The sequence below is a fragment of the Falco peregrinus genome, chromosome 14, assembly GCF_023634155.1.
Source record: "Falco peregrinus isolate bFalPer1 chromosome 14, bFalPer1.pri, whole genome shotgun sequence".
In the NCBI taxonomy this organism is placed as follows: domain Eukaryota; kingdom Metazoa; phylum Chordata; class Aves; order Falconiformes; family Falconidae; genus Falco; species Falco peregrinus.
The window spans coordinates 15,660,067-15,677,467 of record NC_073734.1 but is presented as its reverse complement, the minus strand read 5'-3'; the positions used below and the strand labels follow the sequence as shown (position 1 = coordinate 15,677,467).

Genomic DNA, 17,401 nt, shown 5'->3' with positions numbered 1-17,401 from the left:
TCCCTTCTGGCCTTAAAATTTGTAGATCCATTTATAAGCTAGCTGTGGTCTCCTTGCCCAGCCCATAGATACAATACCTATGACTAGTATGGTCAGATTGTGTTGGGAGCAGGATTGGTGATAGCTTGCATAGATTATACATCTATATTGTTTAAACGACCTACAAACAGACCTGTTTCTGCTGGGCAACATGTCTGTTTCCAGTTATCTACCAAGCTTTTGTGTAGATTTTACAAGAAGCACTGGATTTTTATTATTTTACTCTGTCCTGATACAAAATCGTTCTTGTGAGATGTTTTGTGTCTTGTAAACCAGAGCAGCAGATAGATCAGAACAGTGATTATGTTGCCCACATAAGTTATTCTCTATAAGATTTTTTTTTTTCTTTTTCACTTATGCACACTGGAATATTCTCTCTTTCTACTCCGTTGTGAAAAGGTTTGCAGGGATGCAAACAGGACCAGAGAATCAGCAAGATCAGGATGGTCATTGCCTTTGCGAACAATGAAAAATGACTCTTGGGTATGAAATGCAGAAAATTATTTTGAAAAAGTCATGTTTCCTCACTCCTACATGGCAACGTTAATTTATGTGAACTGATATTAAGTGTTAAATAACTCATCCAGACACTGCTTTTGGCAATGTTATCAGGGTAGTCATTACACTAGGATGAATTCTCTGAAACCTTTCCTCAAAGTATGAGATACAAACAGGTTGTCTTCTAACAAGAATCATAGCCTGCTTCTCTTGTCCCCTGTAGTATTCTTTGGACATATACTATTGCAGTTGCTGGTAGAGTCCTGGAAATTAGGGATCCTTTGGGTTTTCCATTGAAACTGGCTTGGGTTTTGGTTAGTTTGGGCTTTTTCCCACAGTGGCTTATAACTGTTTTTTCATTTGTACAGGGACTTACACAGGGAGTAGCTGGTTGTTAATTTGAATGGATGAAATAGCATCTAAATATCTGCTGCATAATTACTGGATTTAGGAAACACCGACATACTAAATTTAAAAGATTCAAAGATTATTTACTCCATCCTGCTCCCTTCTCCCAGCGCCTGCCCTTGAAATAGCAGCAGTTAAGGTTGCTTTGAAGTAAACTAATCACTGCCAATATTTGGATCTAAAAGAGAAGAGAGAGGTTTGGAATAGTTCCCTTTGAACAATGTTATTTGGCCAGACCTGTGCTGGATAGGTGGCACAGTGTGTTGCTACATGTTGAGTCCAATTTCAGACCCTCAGCTTTAGATCTCATTTCTAGCCATGCAAGAGGTGGGAGCACCACAGAGGCAGCGTACCAAGGCTAGGAGAGATTTGAACTTTTTATCACACTGTCTCAGTCAGTGTCTTCTTTCAGTCCAATGCTTATGGCGTTGATGGTGAGCTGTGTCCAGATCTCCTCTGCTGAAAGGAAGCTCGCTCAGTGGAGAGGCCTTCAAGCGGAAAATGTAATGACTTCAAGGCTTAGCAATTCAGAATAAGGGTATGTTGTTGTGCCCAGTGCTTTAGACTGAAGGTACTTTAGAAGAACAAAATATTAGTAGTATTTCCACTAGTTAGCATATTTAAACTTACTTATATCCATTTCTACATGTACTTACTGATTTGAACAGCTCCTGTGTGCTTGTAGCAACATCAGTGCAGCCTATATTGCAAACTTCTTCTGCAGAGGTAGTGATCCAGTGGCTGACAGAGCGCCTGTGATGCTGGGGCACACTTCTTAACGGTGTCACTTTATGTGCAATGCAAAAACACACTGAACTATCATTAGAATAAAAGGAAGTGCTCAATATAATTGTGTTAAAGATTTCCGTAAAGGCATAGGGGATGCTGAGGAAGAGTGTTTCAATTAAGAAGAGTGAAAACTCAAAAGTGAGAGCATTTAACCTTATAAAGCCTGGCACTTGTTGTTCACCAGTCTGATTACTTTTTAGGCAACGCTTGAAATATCTAAGTTTTATTAGAGGTCACTAGTGACTGTTGACAGTAGCTGTGGGAGAAACAACAGAATAACAGAAAACGGCTCAAAAATATTGAAGTACGTCTGTGCTGTACAAACAGCATTAATATTTGTACACATTCTGACTGGCAGCACAGCTGTTGGAGTTCGTGCACTCCCAAACAGCCCTGCACAACTGCAAACAAATAGACAGCCAGCGTCTCCTGTCCCCTCGTCCCTTACCTGACACACTTGCAATGGGGGGGGGGTGTGTGCATGTCCAGGCTCCCACCTGGGGCCCGGGAAGCCCAGACAGGCACGATCCATCTCAGTTTAGTGGTTTGTGCACGTCAGTAGGAACAGTTTGCTTTTGCACAACTTCCACTGAAACGCAGCCCCTACTTCTCATTGGTGGAGCGCCAGAACTTAATTAGGCAATTGTGAAAGACTCAGAAGTCACACTGAAATGTTTAAATCTTATTTCTCCTGTTAAGCTGTGTGGACCCAGGCCTAATGCATGAACCCTGCCAATTACTACCTCTTCCTCTGCTGAACACCTCTGGTTTGAGGTGCTGCACTTTTCTCCTCTAAAAAGGTCGATTAATGTGGTTGATGTAAAGCTCTCGTGTCTCACCGTTTAGCTTTAGGATTACATTATGGATTTAGAATTTCCACTGCTTGCAGTTTCCTTCAGCCCCATCTGAATTGCAGCACGTATCCAGCTCGTGTGCATGGTCAGTAAGCCAGCTCGTGCAGTGCTGTGTGGGCATTTGAGTGCTCTGGTGTTGCATCTCATTAGTAAATTCCTGCCATCAGTAAGAGTAGCAGCTTCCCAAGTATTTACCAGCCTTTCAACTGAGCCTGTAGCTTAAATAACAAAAGTTTGAAAGCTTTTCAATTTTGTTTTAAGCAGATTTCGAGGTTATTTGTAAATGGATAACTTTCCAGCTGGTTTGGTAAACTACATAATATTACATAGCATTTTTCCCCGTGGAGGAAGTTTTCAAAACAAGTATTTCCATTATACAGTTTGGAGAAGGCTTGCCTTTGTCTTTCTGGTCACTTAGGAAAAAAACCTATGTAGAGTAAGCAGTTTCTGCTTCTTGTTGGGCTCCCTCATAGAAATAATTGCCAATATTGACAGCTCGCAGGTCTCTTGGATTCCTCTCACTTTTAGCGAGGATTTCCGTACTTCTTCCTTTAAAGGAAACTGCATTGCTAACAAGTGCTCTGCAAAATTTTAGATGTAGTTTGCTTAGAGGTACATTCTTTTGGGGTATGTCATTACACGTATAATAGATATTCACATACAATCGTAAGATCTTCCACCTTTCTTAAAGTATAGGAAGAAAAGTAAAAGTTTAGTATGGGATTCATATGTATATTTAATTCCTGAAAATCATCTTATATGTTTTAAAACTCTGCTAAAGCTAATCCTAGAAAATTGCTTATGGTAGGTAAATTACACGTATTACTACCTGAGCATTAGAAATGCCATTAGTACAAATTTAAAGGACTGCAAAAACCAGTAGATAATGCTAATTTCAAATACAGAAACTAAATATATTTTGTATTTTTATTACTGGATTTCTTTTTTATGTTATTGACTACTTTTTATTTTAACTATATGTTCTTACATGCTGCAATCATAATGTAGTGTAATGATATTAATATTTCATAGAATCTGTATTTATAGTTCTTTATTTAGAAACAATGCAGTAGGTCTGCAGATCTTTGAATCCTTCTGGAATGGTGCCCTCCAAATAATGATAAATTACTTGTGCAGTATGCCATTTGCTAATTATATCCATGATTTACTGCAGAGCAAGACTTAAATCATTCATTTCAGTCTTGCGTAACAGTGCCATAAAATTTTTAGGTTTAAAAATGGTTTCCATGTGTATAGTTTAAACAAATTTTAGAGCAATTGTATACACAAAATATTGCAACCATCCATTTGTTACATTCTTTGTCTCTCCTTTTTTTTAAACTTGTACTTTTAATGATTACTGTGGTTGAAATTGTTATGCTTCATTTTCATAATCATAGCTTTTAATTCTACAACAGTTTTCTACATGTTAGATTAAGAAAAAGATGGCTAATTGTGTGTAGATACCATGTCATTCCTGAATGGCCCCACATTCTGGAAACCCATTTTAGAGATATTCAGTTTATGAATTAGTCTTCAATTAAAGGAAATTCTTTTATTTTTTTTTATGAATTATTAACTCTAAGATTTTCTTGTTTTCAAGCATCTAATGTTGATTTTTTTTTTTTAATTCACTCATGTGTACACCAAAGTACTATTAACTCTCTTTCTTTATATTTTTCTCTTTATCCATACCTATAGGTGAAAAGCCTTACAAGTGTCCGCATTGTGATTATGCTGGTACTCAGTCTGCATCCCTCAAATACCACTTGGAACGGCACCACCGGGAGCGACAGAATGGAGCAGGACCACTGTCTGGGCAGACTGCAAGTCAAGAACACAAAGATGAGACACCAAATAAAAGTTCTGTGTTTATTAGACCAGATATATTGAGAGGAGCCTTCAAGGGGCTTCCTGGCATCGATTTCCGAAGTGGCATGGTCTCGCAACAGTGGACGTCAGGAATGCTGTCTTCTGGAGATCAGCAAGGACAGGCAGCTGGCATGTCATCTGAAGTATCTTCAGAAAATATGAAGGGTTCAGACATATCTTCCAAAGGAACACACTTCTCTGAACTTGGCCGTACTTACCAGAACATGGTTGGGAATGGTGTGAACTTTCAAGGGTCTTTGCAAGCTTTCATGGACAGCTTTGTCCTAAGTTCTTTGAAGAAAGAAAAAGAAATGAAGGATAAAGCTCTCTCAGATCCACTTTCAGCAAAAGCTCTGGGCTCAGATGGCGGTGAAGAAAAGATAACTAGCAAGTCCTCACAGCGAAAAACAGAAAAGTCACAATACGAACCTCTTGACCTGTCCGTAAGGCCAGATGCAGCCTCCCTCCCAGGTTCATCCGTTACTGTGCAAGACAATATTGCTTGGCATGGCTGCTTATTTTGTTCCTTTACAACTTCATCTATGGAACTAATGGCACTGCACCTCCAGGCCAATCACCTGGGCAAGGCTAAACGTAAAGACAACATCATAGGGAACAACAAAGACCAATCTAGAGAAGCTTCAGCCTCAGTTAATAAAGTGAGCTTGCTCCCTTCTTCGGTGCAGTCCAGCAAGGAGGCGGTAGTTTCAAACATGCTGAGCCAGCTGGACTCAGCTTCTGAGAAAATGACCCAAGGACAAAATAAAGAGACCCTGGGAGAGCAAAAGAGCGCTGCCTGGCCCAGCCACATGGAATCCACTTTTTGTAATTTTACAACAGACTTCTATAAGCAGTTTGGTGTTTATCCTGGTGTTATTGGCACGGGAACGCAAAATTCTTGCACCGGTAATGAATCTGAAATAAAAACACAATCTGAAGATGACCCAAATATTCTGCTCTCTGACTCTGTAAATAAAAGTGCTACTGATGACCTTTCTGACATAGCTTCATCTGAGGATATGGAATCTTCCAAGGAAGAAAACATTGAAGATGAGGACATTGACACAGAACCAGATATTATGAATAAGCAGTTGTCTGCCCTAAATAAAGAAAGCAGTGAAGGAGGCGACAATATACAAAGTACAGTCACCTCACAACCAGCACAAGGGCTCGTATCACCACTGCCACAAGCATCAGAAAAGCAGTGGCACAGTCAGAATCTTCTATCCTCCCATGAAACTGCACAAGGAGTGATGAAACCCGAACAAGTTCAGGGTCCACAGGTCCTGGAGAAGCAGATGAACATGTTGTCAGTCCTAAGAGCTTACAGCTCTGATGGCTTAGCAGCCTTTAATGGACTTGCAAGTAGCACAGCAACTAGTGGATGTATCAAGAGACCTGACTTGTGTGGTAAGTTTTAGACCTTCTTTTAGACCATTTCAGAAAACACTTGTGCAGAATCATGAAGCTGCTCTTTAAATATAGTCATGTTTGTTAGTAATACATTTTTTTAAATGTTAAACCCTGTGGGCCAAATTCTAGTCTTACATGTGGTCTACTCCATCGAAATCAGCAGTGCTGCATGCATATACTTATACAGGATTTTAGAAAGAACTTGCTTTTTAAACTAGAGTAGCAGCAATATAGACTATCTGTGCTAGTGGCATCTGAGGGGGATACTTACTGCTTTAGCATACTCAAAGGAGGAAAAAGTTTTAAAAAATTTACATGGTAACTTGCAAACTTTTCAGTATTTTGATATAAGAACCCAAGAAAAACACTGGATGCTTTGCCAAGCAAACTTTGCTTTCTCTCTTTTTTTTTTTTTTTTTTTCCTCCCTGCCCCTCCCTTCCCCCCCCTTCCCCCCCCTCCCTTCCCCCCCCTCCCTTCCCCCTTCTTTGAATTGGGGTGTGTTCAATTACCACAATATTAATGAAATCAAAGGCCAGGTGCATGGAATGTGTCTACCTGTGGTGAAGAGCCTTTTTTTGGTTTTTTTTTTCCTCTCTTTTCTTTCCCTCCCATATTTTTTTTTAATTTTATTTTTCTGGTTTGTTTCAATGGCACCCATGCAATAGTTGCCCTAGACCATTTTCCCTATTCTAACTAGTGGTTGTACAAATTGTGATTTGCCTAATTAAGAATATGCCTCCAGGTAATTAAAAAAGCAACACACCAAACAAAACCACCTTTTACCCTTATTAGGTAATTTTACTGATTTACAAACCTGCAGTTTTACTTCCTCATATCACACACACCATATTTGACAAAACTGAAAATTAAGTCTACATGGAACGAATGAGAATGAGGATTTTTTTTCAATTTATCTCCTATTTTGTCAGCATAGTTCTTGTTTGAAAGAGATTTTAGAGTGTAAATCCTTTCAAAAACAGTATCACTTTAAAAAGCGGAGTCAGCAAAGGACACAAAAACTTCAGTAATGCTTGTTTCGCTTAACCTTCAGACTAATCAGAAAACTCATTGTCAGAGCTGAACATGCATAATAAAACGTATTCGAGTTAAAAAAAGAAAAGAAAATGTGATCCAACAGTTTTAAAGCCTGACAATTTCAAATGAAACCCTAAATCTGCACTTAAGAGTGGTTACCCTGGTTAACTTAAGGTTAGTGGGAGCTTTGTTTGACTTTACTAGGATAGTGTATATGCTTAAAGCCATAGCCCCTTCTTCAGGCCCCTCTCTGCCTGATAATGTACTTACCAAGTGTATTGGTTGGTCTGGTAAAAAGTCTGATTTTTCCTCACAAAGTTTATCTCACTTGTATTCTTTAGAGCATTTTGGCTTCACAATATTGTCATTACTTAAACTGAATCATGAGCCCAAGTATTCAGATACTTGGAAATATTTCAGATTCTACAAAATCAGCAGTTACATTACTGATATTTTGAAAATAGTTGATAGCTGGTTTAATTTGCAGCTGGTAAAATCCTGCTTGGATTTTTTTCCCTCTCTATTTGTGGAGTACAGTCAGTTACAAAAAAACCAACCAACCCAAACAAGCAGCAGAGAAATGACTCTCTAAACAAACAAGTAAAAAAATTGGAAAACTAAGATTAGTTGCTTTGTGCAAAATATCTTTATACTCCTTCCCTGTCATAAGATTTTTAAAATGACAAAAAAACCCACCCTCTAATATTACTGTTGAAATGAGGTCATCTTACTTCCATTAGTTTTTTGTTTCATCTTCCAATCAATTCAACAGACGTTTTATGATGGTTTGAGTTTATATGATTTTAAAAACCATATCCCTTTCACAAGCTCTGCCCAGTGATAATGGATTTGACTTGAAGTATGAAGGAAAAAAGCAACCAACAGAAGCTTGTCTGTTCTACTTTTTAAGCCATTTTTAAACGGAAAATGCAGTGCGAGTCCTCCTTTCTCCCCCCTCCAAAAACAGCTTTTTAAAATTCTTTACTGACATTCTATTGAGTGTTTGCAGAATATACATGTTAAGGTTGAATATTTAAATATCTTATTTCATTTTTCTCAATATCTTACAGCAAAGGTGGATGAGTATGAGCAAGCCCCTTGTCAGTAGTTTTTTTATTTGGTTGGCTTGGACACCACCCACTTGAAAGTAGTGGTTTTTGGAAGTTTTCATTTTCTCAGTGACATTTTATACTGTGAAATCACACTCCATCTGTGCATGCTAGTGTGGGGAATCTCACCTGATGTTTCTGCACTTGCAGATTCGCTGTCAGGAACACCCTGTCATTTATTAGCCTTCTTTCCCTCTTGCACAAAGCCCATGACCTCAGTTGTGGTTCCCTTTGTCTCTCCCACTGCCTGAGACATCAAACTTGAGACCCACCTCCAGCACCTGATTCCAGGGCATGATCCTTGTGTTCCTTTGTATTTTGGGAGACACTATGCATTTGCCTTTCTTTTTGCAGCCATTGATGTGTGGGTTGTTGACATCCCAAGAGAGGACACTGATAGACTTGACACAGTCCTTGCACGATCAAGGCAGCAAGGTGTGGTGCTCTTTCCGCAGTCAGAATCCAGTGAAAATAAGACTGAAATAAAGTATCTCAGCCTCAGATAGTTGAGATTGCATCTTTGATTGGCCACACTAATCGAGTTAAATTTCTGGCTGCGTGAGAACAAGCTGGGATTTTCAGTGATCCATGTGGATCATTTTTAGTTGTCAGATTTTACCATAAGATAATGGGTCAGTTTTTAAGCACAAATCTTGGCACAAAAAGTGTTTAATTTCTAGAGGAGAATGCCACCAACTCCCATTGTTGTTTTGGAAAATCACTACACATGGGGGAAGCAGTCCTCAATTTCCCTATATGTAGAATGAGACTGATGTATGTAGAAAGAGACATGATTCATTTATGCTCCTGTCGTGCTTCAGGCTGTAGGGATGAAAGACACAATTAGGAAAGAACTGTAATTACTGCATGATACAGAAATTTCCATGTCAAAATGCTGCTGAGAAAAATCACAATTTTTTGTAATATTTCTCCTTTATATATCTAGCAGAATAGAAAAGAAGAGAAAGAAAGAAAAAAAAAAAAACCAAACCAAAACAAAAAACCATTGATGAATTTAGAGTTACTCCTGACCTGTACTTGGTTTTGGAGTCTCAAGTGACTATACGTAGGAGCCAGTCTTGTTAATCTTTGCTACCACACAGTTTCTAAGAAGAAAACGTGCCTTTCCTTTCTGCTTGGCAGCCAGTAGTCCAGTGTGGAGGGGAAGCCCCAGATGATGGCTCCATGGCTTGGTAGCTGTCTTGAGCATCCGTGTACTTGCTTTCACAGACCTTGCTCTTTGAGAAGTTATGGTTGAAGGTTCTAGACCTACTTCGTATTTAAGTTTTGGACAATCTGTTTTCCTTTCCATTTATGCTTTTCTCTTTCTCTGCTTTCTTCCCATATACATGTAGTTGTATTGCAACAATGTTCTGCCTCCAGTTCCAAGTCATTAATTTACATGTGATTTGCAGAGCATCTATTTATGACCAGACCCTTTCCTTTCTCTCTCTTCTCCCCTTTGAATTTTTCTGCCTTGTGTCTAGGATGGTAAAATTTCCCCACTTGCATTTTCTGCTGGGGAATACTTAGGCTTTCAAAGAAGAGCCGATGGGCTACAGATCTATTGGCCAGAGATAGTCCTGAGCATTAGCTGGTTGCTTAACCATTTAGTGCTATTGAACTCACACTTAATGATGTCCAAAAGTATTAGTTCCATGTTGTCCCTATAAATCTAATTTGCTTCCATTCATGCTTGCTTTCCTCTCAAATTAGTGCTGTTTTCTCCGGCATAGGCTCCACCCCATTATCACTTCTTTCACTGTATGAAAACAGAGCAGGGTCCTTCTGATGTACGGTAGCAGCTTTGGAGTGATCCTGCAAAGGGCTGAGCACGTTTGGTTTCCTTTGGAGCAGAAAGCATTCAACATTGAACAGAATTATTAAAATGTTCAGCATTGTAACTTTCTGAAATACCTTCCAAATGTGGAACTGCGGCACAGACAAGAGGGCTGGGCAAATGGGAAGATCAATTGTGGCAGATTATTACAGCTTTATTGTCACATAATTATAGTGCTCTACCCCAGTGTTTAAATAGTGAATTTAGTTGTTGTAAATCGCTTATTGCCACAGGTGTCAAAACCAAAAAGATTATAATGCTAACCCCTTCAGAACTACCACCAACATATAAAATACAGAAAAAGATTTTTAATTGTTTATAGTGGCTTCACTTGAATCCTTATTGTAACTCTCTTAAATTATACAATCCGTATTAAACAGAAGCAAAAGGACAGCTACAAGGCAATGGAAGGTTCTGCTGCAGAAACTGTAGTACTCCTGCCCCTTTAAAGTATCTTGTAAGGCACTTAAGGAACCCAACAGTTTGTCCTGATCTGCAGTTGAAGGAGTAACCAGAATGTTCTTTTCCTTCAAGGCAGAATGAAATGATACAGAAGTTTCACTGCAGAATTTTCTTTACCCCACGATGGTGATTTTGAAGAGGTTCCTTTAGTTTCAGTTAGGAGGGTCAAGGCCTGCTTTTGCTGTACAAACTGTACTGCTGAATGGGAAATAAGCGCCTCGGCCCCATGCCTGGGTTTCAGCCACACTTCTGGATGTCGCAGTGCCATTTACATGGCAATATCAAACCAAACTCATATGGCTTGCTTCCTTTTTTTAATTAACTGGGAATGCCAGTGATCCAGTGAAGTTTGTGTTGCTGGATAAAAGGGCCGGTCTGTGAATAGCATTGTATTTGCCAAATGGTTCGCTAGTCATTTCAGTACAAACAAATGGATGGTGTCTGTAAGTCTGCAAACACTGTTGACATTTAGCCTTGTTTATGTTACTTTCCTTTTGCTGCATATTTTTGGCTAGAAAAGATACTGTCTGAATCAACATTGACTTCCTAAGCAGAAGCTAAGGACCCAGTCTTGCATCCCTCATTCTCGATGAGTGGGACTACTTACATGACTAAGGATTGCAGAATCAGGTCCTATGTTTGTTTGACTTTCAATTTCATTGCTCTATTCCTGTAATTTGATTTGATTGTATTTTGTTGTATCAGAAATCGGTCAGATGATAAGTTCAGTACCACCGTTTTGTTTACTCTTGAAAACTTATTTCTTACCATTTTTCATATTGTGGTGTAACATTCCCATTCCATTTACGTTCCTGGAAATTAACCCCTCAAATATCTGATACAAGTAAGTGCTGAGTACCTTCTATTCCCAGTGAAACTGGAGGCATTCAGTCCCTCCTAGCACCAGATCTGAAAGGGGGATTGTGTTTGCAAAAGGAGGCCTTGGTATGTGCCTTGATTTCAGACATCAGTGGCCAGCCGCACCAAGGCAAATCCCTAGCACAGAAAGGCTTTTCTTTTCTTTGCAGAGACAAAATAATGATGTAAGCTTAGAGCTGTATGATTTTACCCTAAGTTTAATCTCCCAAACAATATATTCTTATTGTTTTTGTCATATCCAGGTCAAATTTAAATTATAATTTAGGATTAGGCGGAGGCATAGAGATATTTCCAGGTCTTTCCAAAGTGAGACAATGCTCTGGTTTGTGTTTTGGTTCAGGAATATATCTCCTTGTGTCTGAGGTGTAGTATTTCCTATAACTGCTCATAAACATGAACAATTTAGACATTCTTGTAAGTCAAAACTAAGTGTACGATTAATACCTATTATGAGGCCAATTTTAAACAATTAATTTGACAGCAATTATAATTTTATGTTACAGGCCTTCAGAAATAAATAACCAAATCCATCTTTGTAATCTAAGGAACTTAGGCTATCTTTATGTGGAGATGATCTTGCTAGGCACAGTACTGCATATCTGGAATTTCTGAGGTTTACTCCCACCTATCTAGCTACCTGTAGTACCAGGGTTAAATAATTACCTGAGGCTTATTAATTGTTTCAGCAAAGAAAAAGATATATACCTTAAGTGTAAGCATTAATATATGTATACACAATACATCCACAATATATAACAAACCATCATAATGGTACAAAAATAGAGGTCCTGAATATGTTCTGTTATTTATGTGTTTGGCAAGCGTTGGCAATGGACTTTAGTATGAGTGAAAATTCTCTTAACATTTTTAAGGTTATTTATTGTCATTTCTATTTGAGTTTTTAATGGTCCTGTATTTTGTAATGCTTTAGCAGGAAAAAATACTGTAGTTATCTTTTTTCATATTCTTTAAGCAATATTTCTAGCTTAATATATTGTGCCAGGTTTTCCAATATTAACCAAGAAAGACAGTAAAATTCAATGAACAGCACTCTGACATCCACAATTTAAAACCTGTGATTGAAGTGAAATGTGTAAACTTCTAGTGGGTTATCATGTGCTTTGGAATAGAGTATTGTTGGAAGTAATTAGAAAATATATTAAGGTTTCCTGGTAATGAAGGTATGTAAGTTTTAATAATTGTTGCTTTCTGAATAAGTGTCAAACTATATCTTTAAATGTATATGGAGTTACAAGTTAGGTCACTTCTGAATGGAATGTAAAACAATACTAAAATGCTTCAATAACTTATCTCAGTGTTGCTAATAAAAAAAAGCTGTTAACCATTAGTGCAGTTTTGAGTCATTTTGTTAATTCATTAAAAAAAAAAAACAAAAACAAACCTCTGAGAAACTGTTGTACCTTTTGGTAGACCAAAGACCACTCATGCAATCCACAGTTCTTTGATGCTTTGAGAGGCAAACTCTGCAAAGCTCCTTGTAAGGGTATTTATTAAAAATGCAGTCTTCTAAGGAAGCAGTTTGTTGTTAGAATGATGCCGTGTGTGGTTAGGCAGGTATATAAAGGAGGGTATTAGACTTTTTTCCTCTGTCACAGAAAGTATCTTGGGAATGTGGGACCTGTTTCTCCTCTGTCAGTATTAAAATCCAGCAGAAATTTTTGTGGAGGCCACTGGGTTAAAAACGAGTAATGTGGGATGGATTAAAGGTGCGAGTATTAGTGCCTGGGTGCTTGGCCAGGGTGACCTACATATCTGGGTCCAGACCTGCAGCTGGAAATAGAGCCTTAGTGAGTAATGGGTATACATCTATCACAGTGGAGAAATACCGGGAGCATACAACCCGTGAGTGATCTTTCTTGGTTAATCTTGCCTAGCCTTACATTAAGTCACAGTCTTCAATACTGCAGATAGCACTGAACTCTCAGGTTTTTTCCCCCATGGAAAGAATGTGCGATAAGCATCCTGAGACTAGCCTTCCTCCTCAGACCCACATACAATTTACCCAAGATAAAGCAAGCATAGGATAACAAGCATCCAGTCGCATCGGTCCCAGTAGTATCACTCAGGTCTATGGTAAGTGTTTCAGGATGGGTCCCATAACAGGTGGCCTGTTGTTTGGTGCACCGCCGAGTACACCATGGAAGCTAAACCATGACTAGGGCTCCCAGTGTCACACCTTCGTTAATGCTGTCAGTTTTGAATAGCATATTGATACTTTTTATTTATTCCACCAAAACACCATGAGTCAGGACCTGACATTTTAGTGTTCTGTGTCATACTGAGAAAAATCTGTAGTTCAGCAGTAGGACAATTATATTATTTTGGAAGGGCTAGAAATAATACAGCATTTGTGAGACAACTGTAACATTTATCCAGACTCAGTGTGATATTGTTCTTCCTTTCATTTGGAGAGCACTTCCAAAAAAGTATCAACTAGAAGCAAAGGAAAAAAAAGACAAGAAAAAGTGGCAATTATGAATCCATTTAACCCCCATAGGGTATAATCTCATCTTGTGTAATACCGCTGGCTGTTACATGCCTAAACTTCTATGCAGTGAGCTGTGAATATAGTCCTTATTGTCCTGTGGGCACTATGACTAAGGAAAAAATATCTCTGTAATACAATGGAGCATTTGTCTGAACGGCGTAACTTAAGGTCCATAACATCACATCTAAAGTTGTAATTATACAGCTGCAGTCACACCACTCAAGTGAAGGCTGTGTCAGCACTTGTATTATATAAGAAATCCTGTTTTCAAGGGTTGATGAGTCATATGCGAAAAACATTTATCACTAAACAATTGTTCTGGTTGTTCTGAAGCAATGTCTAGGTATGGGCCTTTCCCCAGTAGGACATGGACATGTCTTCTGCAATATGCTGTCTTAATGTGGCCATTTATTTTGCTGATGATTCATCTTTTCTGAGCTAGGAAATTACCTAGAAGGTCTTGGGGGTTTGTGCATTTTTATTATTGTCAAAACATAAACTAGTGGGGAAAAAAACAGGGTGGGTAAGGCCTTCACTAACAAGGGTTGTAGCAGGTGAAACACGTCTTTCTCAGAAATAATAAAATCAGGATTTTTTTTCCCCAATTTCTCATCCCTCATGTTGATTTAAGTTCTCTGATCTAAACACTTAGAAGACCTGGTCACAATTTTATTTTTTGAGATGCCTTGGAACTGAGCCTTTCAAGCTCACGCTAACTGTTATTGCCATTTGAAGCAGCCACACATTTGCTGGCAAGGAGCAGACAGGAACACCTTTTTTTACACCTTTTTTACAGCAGCACCACAGAGGTGAAGCAGGAGCACTGTGCATCCCTCCCGCACGAATGTAAAAGGAATGCACTTAGGACTGAGACCAAACACCAGAAACCACAACAATTTTCCTGGTGCATGATATTTCTAGATAGGTACACTGGATGCGAGTGACTTCAGCTAGCAGATGCCCCTGCCCGGAGCACTGTCATTTACAAACAGGTGTTCCTGAAGCCGCCCCCGTGTCAGGCGTTTGCACCCAAGCCGCCTCGCCTGCCCCATTGTCCGTGGAGGGAGACACAGGCCAGCAAGTATCTTTAAGCCGATCTCCTCTGATCCGGGGCGTCTGTAGCGCCGTCCCCTGCATAGAACAGCCATTGTTCAGCTCGCAGAGCAACAGTGGGGTAGAAAATAGCATGCCATGCTGGGGATCAGAGAGGGAATTGTTCCTTAATTATCTCTTACTGAAGGAAAAACCCAAGGCATATCCCGATATGTGCCATGATTCTGGCAGAACGCGAGTCTTGCAAATAAGATTTGGGGAGGGGGGCTCACGTTCAGAAGCTGGCAGCCCTGGCTCCTCCTGCAGGTTCGCCTGTGATTCACTCGCTGACCATGGAAAAAAACATAAGTTTTCCGCTTTGGATTTTCCATTGTGAAATGGAAAATAATAATACTTATCTCCCTGGTAGGAGTGCTGTGAGGATAAATGAATTAATTAATGTTTGTAAAGCCCTTTGAAGAGGAAGAACATTATATAAGTCCTCAGTGTATAAATGCTTCCTTCTCTGATATAACTACAGTAAGCTATAAAAATTTATGGATGAAAATAAACACACATTGAAAATATATGTTGGGTGTATGTATCCCTTCGATATCCCAGCAGTGTTGGTGAGCCCGACTTCCCGAGTGGCACGGTGTGGCGAGCCCTGTGCTGGGACCCACTGTCAGCCTCAGCCCCCACCTGCCACACGCAGCCGGCGCTCGGGGGCTTTCTGCACCTGCCGGAGATTTGCCATATTTTGGCCATAGTATCTTTCCACCAAATCCATGAATTTTGACCTCAGGGCTCTTCGGAGTGCCAGCTGCATTGAGCCGCTGGTTTTTGACCCACCGCTGCAGCACGCCAGCCCCAGCCGCCTTGTGGAGCCGTGCAGCACCGGTGCCCGAGGCAGGTGATGGCGCAGCAACATGTCTGGTGCGTTGTCTGCCCTAAGCCCGCTGCCAGCCTGTGGGTCCTCCTGTCCTGTGCCTGCGTGAGCAGGCCCTTGTCAGGACTGAGGACCTGCCATGCTGTCTGCCACGCTTTGTCCCCTCCTTTTCAGTGTCAGGGTGATGCTCAGTGTTCGGTCCCCACAGTGCTCAGAAGGTCCTGGCGTTCCTGCTCACGCTCGCTGGTCTGGTGGCTGAACTGGCTGTTGTGTGGGTTTTAATTGAATGGCAGTGACTTCAATTTGCTACTTGTAAGTTAAATTTTTTATTGCCTGCTTTTCAATGTTACCAACCTAGATTAGTCCTTGCTGCTTTACTTTATATTATTTTTTTTTTGTTTTATTCAAGCCAGGAAGTATGTTTGATCATGAACAGCTCACATGAATAACAAGGCAAGTTAAGAGGATGCAGGGAAGGAAAACCAACACTTCAGCCATATAGAGATGTGACATTTATCAAAAGAGACATATAAGAAAAGGTTTGTACGTTGAAATGAACAGGAGAAAGACAAAATGCAGGATTTCTGGATGGCTCTTGTCAGTTCACAGCTGCCCCATAGGTCAGTTTGTGGACCTTCAGAGAAAGGACCGCCACATTAGCCCTAATTATGTCATGTTTCACTTCTCTCTTTGCACAGCTAACCCTCTTCTGGTCTGTGCACTTGGTTTTCTTTCAAATCCTTTCAAATTTTCCTGGTAAACCTGTTGCTGGTTTATCCTGCCAGTTGGAGCATGGAGGAGCACAGCGTGCTGGTCCTGCGTGGGCAGGTAGCCCACCGGCACGGACCGGCCAGCCCCCAGCCCTCTCCCCGCCACGAGCAGCTGAGGGCTCTGCTCTCCCAGCTGAGTCTGAGGAGGGCACCAGCTTTTGCTCAGCGAAGTCTGCTCCATGCCACATTCACCCAGATGCCAAACACACGAAGGCGCATCACCGGCACAACAGACATCCCCAAACTGACTAGCACCGACATGCACCGAGTGGTGCAGCTGATTTTTCCATCCTCTAACACAAGAACTGTCTAACAACAGGAGGGTTGATGGGTGTATTTGCTAATCATTATATAACTGGAAAAGGTGTGAAAAAGAAAAAGGGTGAAAAAGAAAGAAAAACAAACCAGAAAAGCTTTCCCAAAGGATAGAGGTGGGAATCCCATTAACATGACGGCTCCCTCTTTAGTTGCCAAAATGATTGACAGCTGGATAAGGTCAGAAGATGAAAACCAAGCCATGGGAGACAGTGCAAGGAGGGGAGGGGGCCAATCAGTTGAATAAAAAACTGAGTGTCAGTGCTGGGGAGGGAGAAAACTGGCACTCCCACTAGAAAAATCCTCACCCTCTGCTCCCCTACTGTTTGTTTGGGGAAAATGCTGCAGCTTAATCAGAATTATTTACAAGATAATGGTCCATTGTTTGTAGTAAGACAGATGCTGTCTGTGGGAATTTGGTGTTTTATGCTCTATGCATTACAGTGCCATTGCTGTGTACAGATGGGATCACAGTGGTATTGTTGTTATCCACTTTTTGGAAATTTGGAGGATCCTTACCGTGAAAGGAAGATCCTTAAATAGAAAAAGAAAAGAGTTTTCTCAGGCCCAGAACTGGGATTTCTCTTAAGGTAGAATTGTGTTCGTATATGTATGGGAGAAGGGGACAAGATGGAAGCACTTTGTTGAGGGTTCCTAGGCTGACTTGACTTGGTGGTGGTGGACGTG

General features: G+C 40.3%; 1 protein-coding gene across 6 annotated transcripts in view; it reads left to right on the top strand.

The window, feature by feature from the left end:
- ZNF536 (zinc finger protein 536) overlaps nt 1-17,401 on the top strand; it is a 353,196-nt gene that overhangs the window by 222,924 nt on the left and 112,871 nt on the right. For 4 of the 6 annotated variants that reach the window (XM_055819039.1, XM_027783931.2, XM_027783940.2 and 1 more), the window contains one exon: nt 4,290-5,870. In XM_055819039.1, the coding sequence (XP_055675014.1) occupies nt 4,290-5,870 (1,581 nt within the window). Of the gene's footprint in view, nt 1-4,289; nt 6,266-10,392; nt 12,544-17,401 lie in introns of those variants that run through there. The other 2 variants (XM_027783951.2, XM_055819040.1) reach the window with 2 other exon arrangements.